This window comes from Lepidochelys kempii, chromosome 10 (assembly GCF_965140285.1).
Source record: "Lepidochelys kempii isolate rLepKem1 chromosome 10, rLepKem1.hap1, whole genome shotgun sequence".
NCBI classification, from domain to species: domain Eukaryota; kingdom Metazoa; phylum Chordata; order Testudines; family Cheloniidae; genus Lepidochelys; species Lepidochelys kempii.
This window is the reverse complement of record NC_136389.1, coordinates 76681735-76694436: the sequence shown is the minus strand read 5'-3', so window position 1 is coordinate 76694436 and position 12702 is coordinate 76681735. Positions and strand designations below refer to the sequence as shown.

The 12702-nt window shown below is 44.5% G+C and overlaps 2 protein-coding genes across 11 annotated transcripts in view; one reads left to right on the top strand and one right to left on the bottom strand.

Moving 5' to 3' along the window:
* MEF2A (myocyte enhancer factor 2A) overlaps positions 1-1125 on the bottom strand; it is a 158616-nt gene extending 157491 nt beyond the window's left edge. For 2 of the 6 annotated variants that reach the window (XM_073304262.2, XM_073304267.2), the window contains exon 1: positions 734-1125. The gene's annotated coding sequence lies outside the window, so the exon portion shown is untranslated. The remainder of the gene's footprint in view (positions 1-733) is intronic. The other 4 variants (XM_073304269.2, XM_073304265.2, XM_073304264.2 and 1 more) reach the window with 2 other exon arrangements.
* LOC144930929 (uncharacterized) lies at positions 871-10765 on the top strand. Of its 5 annotated transcripts, none has more exons than XR_013636451.1 (4): positions 871-1443; positions 3434-3533; positions 9948-10054; positions 10550-10765. XR_013636451.1 is itself a non-coding variant. In XM_078854675.1 (3 exons), the coding sequence occupies exons 1-3, from the start codon at positions 1264-1266 to the stop codon at positions 10566-10568; spliced, it is 306 nt and encodes a 101-aa protein (XP_078710801.1). In that variant the 5' UTR covers positions 871-1263; the 3' UTR covers positions 10569-10765. The 5 variants fall into 5 exon arrangements, 1 of the variants encoding a protein (XP_078710801.1); XR_013636448.1 differs by having other exon boundaries at positions 3287-3533; XR_013636450.1 differs by lacking the exon at positions 9948-10054 and having other exon boundaries at positions 3287-3533.
* The last annotated feature ends 1937 nt before the right edge of the window (positions 10766-12702 follow it).

Here is a 12702-nt window from a genome sequence, read left to right as displayed (position 1 = left end):
GTCGAACTGTCTGAACAACTCCTCTTTCAACCCCACCCCACCCCCGCTTCCAAAAAATCCTCACTTCTCTGACAGCATCTGATACACTCTTCTTCTGGACAAAAACCGTCTCCCACCTTTATGCGGTGCTTTTTACCCAGTGGGGCTTCTACCCTTCCAGGTAACAAACGAGTAGGTCAAAAGGTGCCCCCCCCCCGCCTCGCCTTCCTATATCCCACAAGGGGAAGCTCGCCACTAGATAAATACAATTCGACGGCAGAGCTCCCTGACTGCCATCATGTACCCGCACCCACGCCCCTCCTCCCCTCTCTGACACCCAGCCCCCGAGCAGGCTGCACTGGCCTGCTCCATCTTCTCCGCAGGGCAGGAGGGACAGGAAGTTCCCGAGAGGCCCCTCAGTGAGAACAACTCGCCCACCCGTGCGGACCCCCCCCCCGCTCGCTCTCTCTCTCTCTTACACACACACACACGCTTTGGATTCCCGCTCCTCGCTCGCCAGCCACCCCCAGGGCTCCCGCCCCAAATCGCCCCCCGCCCCGGAGCACCCTCCTCTCCTCTTCTCTCCTCCCCTCTCCTCCCCAGGGTGTCTCCCCCCGCACACTGAGCCCATGACAGCGCCCCCTCCCCCCAACCTGCGTAACCCCGCGCCTCTGCCCTCAGCCTCTCCCGCGTACTCCCTCGTGCCCGCCAACCGCCCCTGGCCGCCAGCTCGGCCCCCCGCTCGCTCACTCACCCGTCCACCGCCCACTGCACCCCGCTACTGCCGCTGCCTCCTCCCCGCTGAGGCTCCTCGGGAGACACTGACACCGGCTCACGGATACCCGCTGGGCGCTATTTTGGGGAAAGGAGGCACAAGGCGGAGCCGGAACTACTTCTTCTGTCACTCTCGTCTCAGAACTCCCACAACGCTCTGTGGTGTCCTTCCGCGCCGCTCTCCTGACGGCTCCCGCTGGGACGCAGCCGGCCCCTCAGCAGACAGGGAGATAGGGTATGGGGGAAGGCCTTATAATCTGTCCCAGGCAGAGGGGACCGACTGCGCCCTATCGACACGCCTAACACCAGAGGATTATTTTGTTTGGGCATAGGGAGCGGCAGCGTGTAAAATCTTTACACCCGACCCAATCCGAACAGAACCGGAAGCTGATAGGCAGCGGGACAGAGTGACTGAAACAACAGTCCAATCAGAGAGAGGAAGGGGGTCGGGAAGAGTAAAGTGCCACTCATCCGGACAGCAGCTGGTGGGCTGGGACGCGGAGCTCTTGAATGACAGGACGAAACACCCAATCAAAGACAGAGAGAACGGAACGCACCAACCAATCAAAACTGAGCACTGTCGGCTTGGAAGGAGACCTTGGCGGTGGCTGGAGCCCTGATAGGGACGCGCATGCGCACAAAGGACCCTTCGTCTTCTCTGTCGCTCTTACTTTAAAGCAAGTGACGCAGGTACGTGGGTCCGTCTCCCATGGAACAAGAAGCGCATGCGCAAGCAGCCCCCTCAGGGGTAGGCCTGTTCCCTTCTCTGCTTGGCCCCTTAGGCGCGAGGGGAGGGGGGAGCCAGCTCTCTGATGCAGCCCCCCAGCCACGCCTCCTTCCCCTCCTCAGAGCACCCCTACAGCCCCTCTCCCATCCCACTGCCCCTTGGGTTCCCCTCTGTCACACCCCTCACCCAGCTCTGTCCAATCACCGCCCCCTGGACACTCCCTCATCTGACCACACCCCCACCGGGACTGCCAACTTTCTACGGGCACAAAACCCAACACCCTTGCCCCGCCCCTCCTCCGAGGCCCTGCCCAGGCCCCGCCCCTTCTTCGAGGCCCAACCCCTGCTCACTCCACCCCCCCTCCCTCTGTCGCTCGCTCGCCCCACCCACCCTCACTCCCTCAGGGGCTGGGGCACGGGAGGGGGGGGGCTGCAGCTGGGGGTGCAGATGAGGGGTTGGGGGTGCAGGAGGGTGCGCGAGGGTGGGATTGAGGGGTTCGGAGGGGGGGAGGGGAATCAGGGCTGGGCCAGGGCGTTGGGGCTCCAGCCAGCACTTACCTCAAGCAGCTCCCAGCCGCAGTACGTCCCCCCTCCAAGGCCAAGGGGAGCTGCAGGGGCGGTGCTTGGGGCGGGGGCAGCGTGTGGAAGCCCCTGGCTGCCCCTGTGCCTAGGAGGAACATGGCCCACGTCTGCTCACACCCTGGGCCCAGTTCTGTCCAGTGACACTGCCTCCTGTGCGCCCCCTTATTAGGGTAACCCGAGGTCCTGTTACAGCCGCCACCGTCCCATTTTTAAACCCTATCCCAGCTGTCCTGGCTTTTTTCACAGAAGTGGGCATTTGTCCTGTTTGCTCTTTCCAACTGATCAAGTTGGCAAGAGCAAACAGGACAAATGGCCACATTTGTCAAAAAAGTAGTGCACAAAGGAACATAAGGGGGGCACGCGTCAATGCAAGACCTGCCCTGCATAGGAGGCAGGGCTCAAGGGAGCAGTGATGCCAGTGTCAGCCTCACGCAAGAGGCAGGCAGGAGTCGGGCTAGAGGCTCAGGCCAGCCCCGTGTGGGGGTATGAGGGGCTCAGGCCAGCCCCCCGTGCGGGGAGAGGGGGCTCAGGCCAGCCCCACATGCTGTCCCTCCAGTTTACCCTTTCAGAAATATGGTCACCCCACCCCTTATCCAATCACAGTCCTCACCCTCACACAGCTCCTGTCCAAATCACACTGGCCCCTGCACACTCCTATCCATACTTAGGATGAATTTTGTCAAGGCCTGCTGACTTGAATACAACTAAATTATCTAAATATTGTTTAACCTCCTCTTTCCCTGTGCTGGGTCATGAAAGGCAGCATCATTCTGTATTAACTATAAATTTCCAAGAGGACTTCCATGGTTGTCCCAAGAAGACAAATATATTGGGATAATCCAGTCCGAAAGGCATAAAGCTGTGGATGACAACGGTGAAATCCACATCACAGAGTAAAAAGATTGCTACCTTGTAAGCCAAATGCAAATGGTAAAAAGGAACTTCTGGCCACTGCTTTCACTTGAGAATCCAAGAGTAGATAAGGACTCTAGGATCTGAAGTTTACATTGTTTGATAAAGGGTAGGTAAACCAACCACAAAACAAATCAGCCAGCACCTCCCCCACACACACCTGAAAATACTTCATCCTACCACCAATGCCTCCTCATCTATTCTGCACTGAGTCTGAACCAGCTCCTGTTTAATCTATGTCCCAGTACCAGTCAGGAAAATAGGAGAAATTTCACCAAATAGGGCAGCCCCGATTCTTTCACTATCTTCCTAGGAGGAGTAATGGAACAAAACCCCACAGAACATCACATGAGAGTGCTCATAGGGCACGTGAGTAATTATCCAACAGTACTCCTTCTGGGGTCACTCTTGAGAGGTAAGGAGAGAATCATCAAGATGCAATTCCATCTATCCAACATAGGATTTACAGGCAAGACAGAAAAATCATGGCCAGTGGATCAAAGACTACTGCTAGATCAAGAACCACCAGTGAAACAAAAATCCTCCCTTTTTTGACCAAGGTAACTAGTGCAATTTCTGTGCCATGTATACAAATATGATCAAAGGAATGGAAACTATGCAAGAAAACCATGAAAAGAGATCTGTATTTGCTGGGAACTTATCCTAATTGTAAATAGATAACCTCAGAGATTATTGGTTGTGGATCTCAGTTAACATGGTTTTTCAGCAGTTATAATGGCAATAGAGCTATTCCACCACTCTCTACTCCTAAGCATTTCCACTCAATCAGAACTCTTCAGGACTTCAGGGTCTGTCTAAGTCATCCTCCCTGATTTAATTGCCAACAGATTCTTATCTCACATTGTAGATCCATGAACCCAAAAGTAAACATTCTAGCCTGGGAATTACCTTTCCAACACCTTATGTCACCTCTAGAGCATATGTGGTGTTTTAAACAGCGGCTTTTTCACAGTGTGTTTCACACAAAAACTCTCAGTCTCTGGCTCTTAATTAATATACCTAATGGCATTTGTTTTATTTCTTAAAAAATAAAAAAACAGGAATTGTAAAGTCACAAATAAATTAGAAGGTGTGTCGCTTTATGGGTATTTGTCAAATAATAAAAAAGCAATGTAGGATGTCCTAGAAGAGGCTAAAAACATGTGTTCTAAAATCCACAGGCCAAATTTATTCTAGTGTAACTTCAACAAAGTTGATGAAGATATTCACAAAAGGAAGACCACATTATCCCACTCAGGTACATAAGATTGCTTCTATAAGAATGCTGTAATGTGGGTGTATGGTACATTTGTCAGGTTGGAGTTACAGGAAAAAGTTCTCTTTCAAACATGGAATCACAGATGTGTTGTTTTGAATCAGCTGCTGTTTGGCCTCCTTTCATCAGGTATTAAATGTCGGAAATATTTGTATTGTCTACATCACGCACTACATGACTGACCTACATCCCAGCAAAGCTTGTGATATTTAATATGTTCTCAAAATGACAGAATATAGGTTTCTCTGGGATTCACACACACCTGCCGGGTCTTCTGCACCATTTTGCATGTTAACATGAATCAACAGCTGGGTTTAAGCGTGATGATATAAATAGCAGCATCATGCTGCAAGCGAGCTTCTTGGAAAGTAAAGAAAAAAATACATTATTTAATGCATCCTGACATTTGCTTTTCCTCCCCTTATTGCTAAGCTGTATTTCTGTACACACCCTCACAACAAATGCAAAGAAGTTGACTTCTTCATATTGACATAACAAATGGTGCCTGAGCCTAAGAGAAGATGATATCCAGAGCAGTATACCTCCCTTTAGCCACACAGCTGGCAAACTGTACACAGGAGGAAAAGGAGTCATAATGTAGATGGAAATTTCAGCTTCCAACAGGATTTCAGATCTACAACCTTTGGAATTTTATTTTCATGGTTGTTCTATGTAGTTTCAGAAACTTCCTGCTTTTGCAATATCTTTCCATTCATTAAACTTCAGCTTGCAATTAAACATTCTGACATAACATAGCTGAGATTCCTTGGCAACAACTTTAACCAGAGGTTTTCAAGAGTTTCCTTCAGATGGCTTTAAATTTTCATATCCTCATGAATGCTTGCCACCTTCTTTTAATAACTTGAAAAAATAAGCCTCTCTTAAGGAAGTTCATTGTTCCTATATTTTCCCAGCACACATGTCCTGTTTTTAGAAATGTGGGATGCACATGTATATTTATAGAGACGGATGCGTACGTATGCATATTATAACTTTACATCTTACACAGAACACTTGGTAGGCTAAGCAGATCCAAAGAAAAATGGTTATTACAGTTTAATATTTTATCCACTAAACTACTTTTTTCTTTCCATAATATTGGATCATTTCTACATTTTTCAAAAATTCATATTTACTGCATCATTCAGACACTGCAGCCTTTCATCTAATATTATATACTGGTTAAAATATGTGTACTGCTGCAAAAATAAATGCAACAGTAAACTCTCTGTTTTTTAAATTAATTAATTTTTTTAAGCAGTACCAGCATAAGCAGCTTGTCCTTCCTCCAAACTGGTAGAAATTTCATTTGAATTTTTAAGATGCTTCGATACAATTTACCATTTAGAAACCTATATAAATGCATTTTGCAGTTACTTCTAATTTGAATTTTAAATAAGATAAGTAAGGGTTCTCTATGCTAAAACTGAACTCTGAGTCACTTAATCTGAAACAAACTCTTAAAGGGACACTGTCAGTTTAAGAATTGTGCTTCTGTCTAGGTTATAAAATTACTAAATTTGAGAGGTTAGAGAAAGAATATCCTTTTTGCCAGTTGTTTAACTTCTATATTTGACAGCACTGTCTGTATAAAGTCAGTTTTGCTGGTTCCGTGTATAGAGGCTGTTTTCCCTGTTTGGAAACAATAGGAAAATGTGGTTTCAAAGTCACAAAAACACACGGAAGGATGCGCTGTACCTGAAACGTCAAGTTGATGGTGTTCCTTTAAGCGACAAACCACTCATGGCACCCTTGAAAATGAGATGACTTGGATCCTGCAAGGTGCACAGCATCCTCAGCAGTTTTGCTGGTTAGTCCTGTATATCCTTGACATTTTTATATAGTCCCAAGCCAGGCAGTGTGGATCAGAATCCAAATTCTCCAGAGTTCAAATGTTTTTGGATATTTGGTTTTCATTTAGCCTCATGACAGTCCCAGTTTAACTCTCTTTTCCATTCCAGCCAGGCAGGAGCAAACTCCTGCTTAAAATCTCCCATAGGGTAGAGTAATAAAGCTGGGCTGGAGTTATCCAGCGGAAAATCTGAGGTGTTTGTTGGGGTTTGTTTTTTTTTTTATCTTATTTTAAAGAAAGACACAATCTCAGTTCAACCTTAGGTCCCAGAATGTTGGACTTCATGGTTTATCTGCACGATGAAATCCTGGCCTCATTGAAGACAATGCAAAAACTCTCATTAATCTCAGTGGAGCCAAGATTTCACCCAGAGTTGCACCAGTTTATTTTAAAGTGTGATTTTTAAACTAATTTAGTTTAATTGATGCAAAAGGCTCAGCTGTTTTAAACCAGATTTAAACTAGCATAGGAATGTCCACACACCCCATTACACTTGTTTAATTAAATCAGTTTGAAATCCCATCTTTAATTAAACCAGTATAACTGTGTGCATATACCAGGGTCCTATTTTGGTTTCTCTTAAATCACTTAGGAGCAGATTTAAATAAAACTGAAATATACCACTCAGTCCAGAACAAGAGTGCAACACAGGAGTTTGCACTGGCTAAACTAAACTGGTGCAAGTGCATGTGTAGACATAGGCTTAGTCTGTCTGTGTAGTCTTAGCGTGCGTAGACATAGGCTTAGTCTAACAAATAAAACCACTTTAAATTAGCGGCAAGAAATGAAAATCAGTTGCCCAACTGCTGTACACTGCCTAGGGCACGTGCACTCATTTCAAACAACAAACACAATTTGAGAAATGGGCAAGGACAATGGGCCAAATTCTCAACGATGCCCCTGCAAACTCATCAGAGTTTCTAACAGAACCTCATGGGTTCTTCCAGTAGAATTTGTGTCAATCAATCACATTAAGTTCCTCAGGCAACAAACTGTGTATTCTCCTGTATTTTGTACAGCGCTGAGCACGCTGGGTAGCACTGAACATATAATTACTAAATATATAATAATGCTAACGTGGCCCTGGGTTAGAACACCGACTGTGAGCAAACATGAAACAGACTAGTCTATGTGCATTCCTCTAACTGAGGGAGAAGTAGTATGTAAATAAAAACACAGCTATTGAAAGAGTAAATTGGGGTTTTAAAACTGTTTTAATAATCTAAAGAATCATCAGTAACTTGATCTGAGAGAATAATCCCTAATGGAGAACATCAGCAAATATATCATGATTTTCTTGAACAGATTAATCACTCACAATTGTTCAGTGACAGTTTAAGGATTTTGTCTACCTCTATTTGAAATTTGGGGTGTGTTGCTTAGTAGTGGTTAGTCACAAGGGGCCACACCCCTGAGCGACTTGGTTATACCAACCTTGCCCCCCCCCACTCCCCACCCTGGTGCAGACAGCGTTATGTCAATGGGCAGGCTTCTCCCCTTGACATAGCGACCGTCTCTCAGGGAGGTGGAGTACCTACGCCAATGGAAGACGCTCTGCTGTTGGAGTATGTAGCGTCTTCACTAAGCACTACAGCAGTGCCGCTGCAGCAGTGGAAGTGTAGACAAGCTCTGACGTGCTTAACAGAGCAAAACTGTCTTTGAAGGTAATGGGAGATTTGCTCAAATAAAGCCTATGGAATTTGACCCCTGGTTTTTACTCGCTGCATAGATGAGGATAATGCTTTAAGAAGTTGTCTGTTCAGAATGGTCATGGAAAGTTATTATTTAATATTTTGGTAGCACTTAAGACCCTAGTCATGGAGCAGGACCCCATTGTTATAGGGGCTGTACAAACACAGAACAAAAAGACTGTTCCTGCCCCAAACAGCTTACAGTCCAAAATCTGTGGGGAAGAATAATCTCGTGGTCCCTCTCCCAGCACACTCCCAAAATGCCCTGCTGTACCAACCAGTTCTGAACACACAAGGAGCTCACCTTGGCAGCATGGAGGAGATACAGCTGCCTCCCTATGCTCTCCTTCTGTCCATCATCAGGGCTGAAGGGTACAACAAATATTCTGTAGCATGGAGGGCTTTTTAAGTACCCTCTGCCAAGGGATTAATTTTACCCACTCTGACTTTCTGTATCTGAACAGGATTCTATGCAATATGGTATAATTCATGATCCACAAGAAGTCACACACTTGGAATACTAGAAGTGTGTTATTAGGAGAGTTGAGTGTAGGAGGGAAAGCTGCTTGCAGTGCTAACTTCAGATTACAATTTCATCAGTGTCATTATCTGGAAAATATTTGCAGTGATGTGTTTGTGCATCTCAGAGTGGAATCTGGCCCACTGCATTTGCAGAAGTATTAGTGATTTCTTTAACGACCCTTGCAAGCCCTCTGTCTATGCCAAAACGGAAACGTTAGTATCTGAGGGCTTACTGCTAAATAGGCACTGCTGCAATCGAGGTAGTGGTGTCGATTTAGGGGGTCTGGTGAAGACAAGCTAAGTCGATGGCAGAGGACTCTCCCGTTGATGTCTGTACGCCACCTCCTCAAGAGGCAGAAGGTAAATCAGCTGGAGAGCATCTCCCATCAAAATAGCCTAGTGTAGACTTTGCTGTAAATCAACCTAAATTCAGTTACATAATTTACATAACCAAAACCAAAGTAGCGTAACTTAGGTCGACTTATAGCATTAGTGTAGACCAGCCCAAAGAGAGAGAAACCTTGAAAACAGCTAATAGTGAGGTGCTCCATCTGAATCGAGTGATTTCTGCAAATACATTAGACTAAACTAGCGCCGCCAGTCATCACGGCTGCCTCTCTGTGACAACAAATATCTGAAGTATTGGAGCTTGAACTTATTTATTTTTATCATACAGAACTAAACGGTAAACCACTGTTCTTGGAAACATGTTTTTCAACTACCCCTTAACTAGACTATATTTGCACCCTTTAAAGCAAAATAAATGTTATGCATTTAGCCTTACTGTTAACCTTAACACTCTGCTATTACAGTCAATGTTTGTACAGCCTCTGGTACTGAACTACTCATATGAGCCAAATTCTTTGCAGGAATTTTTGAGGTAAGATCATCTAAACCACATCTTTTGTTAATTCAAGATCAAACGGCATATGCTTTACACATATCGTGCAGTCAGCAAGAGCATGTGGATTTCAGAAAACATTTTAAAATCAGGTTTTTCAAGTCACCAGTTGAATGAACCAAGTGATTCCCTGAAAGGGTTATCATTTAAAGAAGTAAAGGACCAAACTCAATACTAGTGTAAGTTACAGATAAGGTAGGAGTAGGCGTAATGTGCATGTCAGAAGGGTCAGAGAGAGGACAGGATCAGGAAAAGCACCTAGCAATAGTACGTACAACAAAACAGATTCCACACCTACTTTTCCTTATATTCTACCATAAGTTGCCTTCTGTGCTACACCACTTTTCTTCTCCCTTAGGTGTCTATGATATACTAGAGCTACCCATCTAGGGCCAGATCCTGATCTTTTACCCTGGTGTAAATTTGGAGTGACTCCACTGACTGGTGAAACAGAGTAGAATCTGGTTGCCCCTGATTGCCAAGTGGATACAAGTTATATTGTTTTAACACCCACCTATTTATCATCAAGGTATGCCAGACCTGTAATTCATATCATTCAGTTGTGGTGCATGAAGCGAAGTAACTGTTCGTACTCCGTTTCTGCGTACTGCAGCTTTAAATGTATGGAGGAAAGTCTGTTTCTCTGGTGTGTTATGAGGCAGTTCCAAAATGAGACACACACTGTGCTCTCTCCTGTAGTTTTTGTTCTTTCTTCTGTTGTTTTCCTTTTAGCTTGAGGCTGAGAGTACACGCTGCCCTTTGTGCATGGAAAACATAAGCAATGGCATGGCTGAGTCTGTCCCCAAGACTTCCACAGGAGCTGCTGCCATTTTCAGCAGGTCTGAATATACGGCCCATTGATTTCTAGTGTCTTTATCAGAACTAAAAGGGATTCCCTTCATTCCTCACTCTCTTGGTTCATTAATTGCTTTGCATTACTAACACAAACAGCACATTTCAAAATGCATTTCTCTCCTGGGCTCTGTTTACTTGTTATTGTAGTTTAGTGTCATTTGAAATGCTGGGTGGTAGCTTACTGTGCCCTAGATAGTGGCGTTCCCAAATATGATTTATCATATCTGAAGGATAGTACAGTTACATCTGTAGTAAAATGAAGAAAAGTCATGGGGGAAAAGGGAGTTGAAACAGTTCTGGCTGTAAGGGGGATTGTGGAATTTGACATTTAAAGGTTCCTGTGCAAGATGTAATTTCCAGCTGAATAGTTCAGGCACTTATCCAGCTTTCACTTTGGCCCCAACTGTGTGCTAAGTGCAAACGAAATCTCTCTGAAAAGCTAATGACAATCTGACTTGATGTGGCTGTTTTGTTTTCAGCAAAAGAAAAAAAAAGTAAAGAAGAGAATTGTTCATGTGAAGTGTGTGTGAATATTCTGCGCAGGCCACTCAGAAGTAAACACAAGTACCAGAGAACAGCACACATGGTTCTGACAGCTTGCAAATGAAGTTTTATTGTATAATATTGCCACTTTTGAGTTGATGTTTGTAGTGTCTCGTACTGAATTATTCACACAATTAAATCCTTTTCAGTAATTTGAGGTAGGTCAATTAATAGCACAGCTTTTGTCAATTTAAGATCATACCATTTATAGATATCACACCGTAAGCAACAGCATGTGGATTTTAGCTTTTTTTGTTTTTAAATCAACATGTTTTCTGATCACTAGTTTAATTAATCAAACATTTCCTTTAGAAAGTGATTCGTTATTTCTATCAGCGAAAAGTCAACAGTGGTGTAAGCTACAAGTTGTGGGTGAAATCCTGTCTTCGTTGAGGTGTATGGGAGTCTCGCCATTCACTTCAGATGAGCCAGGATTTCACCCCAGGTATTCAAGCTCTGTTTAACCAAAACTCGCTCCTGTTCAGACTGCAGTTGTGTCCTCCATACGTGAGTCGCATTCTCAGGCACTCTCACAGTGAGCTAGAATGTTTAAAAACCTGGGATCTGGATATGAGACCTTGCATTCCATGCACAGCATGTCTCAGGCACATAAATATAAAGCTCCTGCTTCATTTTGGAAAGATTTAACATTAAAGAATAGTACACAAGAGAAGCTTCTCAGGTGAAGCAATCTGGAAAATTAAGAGCATCAGAAATGTTAGGAGCAAGAATGGACTGACTTCTCTTTTGAGTTAGCAGTGGGACTGTTAAATATTTTTCTCACATACCTATATCTTCTGACCTCAGAGTTCAATGGTAGCAATGCAGAGTCATCTCCCACTTCCACAGAACTTCATAGTGACAACCAAGTTGGAACTCAATTTCTTCTGCTCCGAGCCGCAGGTCTCTGCCACTCAAAATAAATGAGAATCTCCTTTAGCTCCTGGTATCATAGGCCATGTCACCCAGAGTTGAGCAGTTGTGAATCCATCCATAGAAGCCTAAAGTAGTGCACACACACGTTAGCTAGCTCATTGCAATCTCTCAATGTCTTTTCTAATGTCTATGGACCTTTCATTCTGTTCAGTGTTGCAAAGTATGGCAAGTTAGCCCTAAAAGTCAGCTATTTGTGTCTCTGGATGCTCCATAAGCCAATACAACATACACATGTAAACACCTTAGACTTCTCTACAGGAAGATCATCATTTTGCACCCTTTGCAGACGACAACCTTCTGTTATTATTTCCCAAATCCCTCAGACTCTCAGTCCTCTTTCAACTCTATCCCCTTATAAAGTTGTAAAGAGAAAGAAACATGGCAGCAATAACTTGCAGTACAAAGTGTCAGTCACTGAACTCCCACTTTCTGATCATACTGTCAGTCAGGAGCAGCGGTACTCTGTAGTTAGTGTGTGCTACCAAGGTTCACCTACAGACTATACTCAGGACTACTTTTAAGAATGGTTAGAACTCATCACAATGCTCATTAGGGCTCCTTAAGTTTAGCTGATCACAACTGTTTCAGCCCACAAGAATCCAAACACAAACTAGAGGACAGATACACTTTTCTTAACCCTTCTCCCCATGCCACAAACAAGAAAAATTACAAAACTACTAAGTCTAAATTTCACTGCTCAGGAAAACATCTTCCCATCCCCAATGACTGTGCTTGCTAGCTGTGTCGCTAGATTGCACATTCTTCAAGGTGAGGACTTTGACCTCACATCAGTCTGTAAAGCGTCTTTGACACAGTTGGGGCTATTACCAAAAACAGTAAGGGAAGGCTTATCAGCAACTTCCTGCTGTAATACATTTGTTCTGGGCCACAAATTAGATCCCAATGTTCTTCAGATTTTTCTGCTTCTGAAATTTCTCCTGGGGTCTATCTGTTCAGGAGCCAGCTTCACTAAATAGTTTTAGAGGTGAATTAAGAAAAAGTAGTAACTGCTAATTAAGCCCCAAGAAGAATAAATGAGCCAGTGTCAGAAACCAGGGAACAGAATTTGTTTTCCAGTCAGTTCTGGTGGAATAGCGTTTGCTCTGCTCCCTGATTTTTACAGAGGCTCAGTTATTCTTACGCCACTCCATTG

Coding starts and splice junctions, on each gene's coding strand:
- LOC144930929 (XM_078854675.1), top strand. CDS start 1,264: ATGACAGGACGAAACACCCAATCAAAGACAGAGAGAACGGAACGCACC. Junction 1,444..9,947: donor CTTTAAAGCAAGTGACGCAG/GTACGTGGGTCC, acceptor TTTTCCTTTTAG/CTTGAGGCTGAGAGTACACG.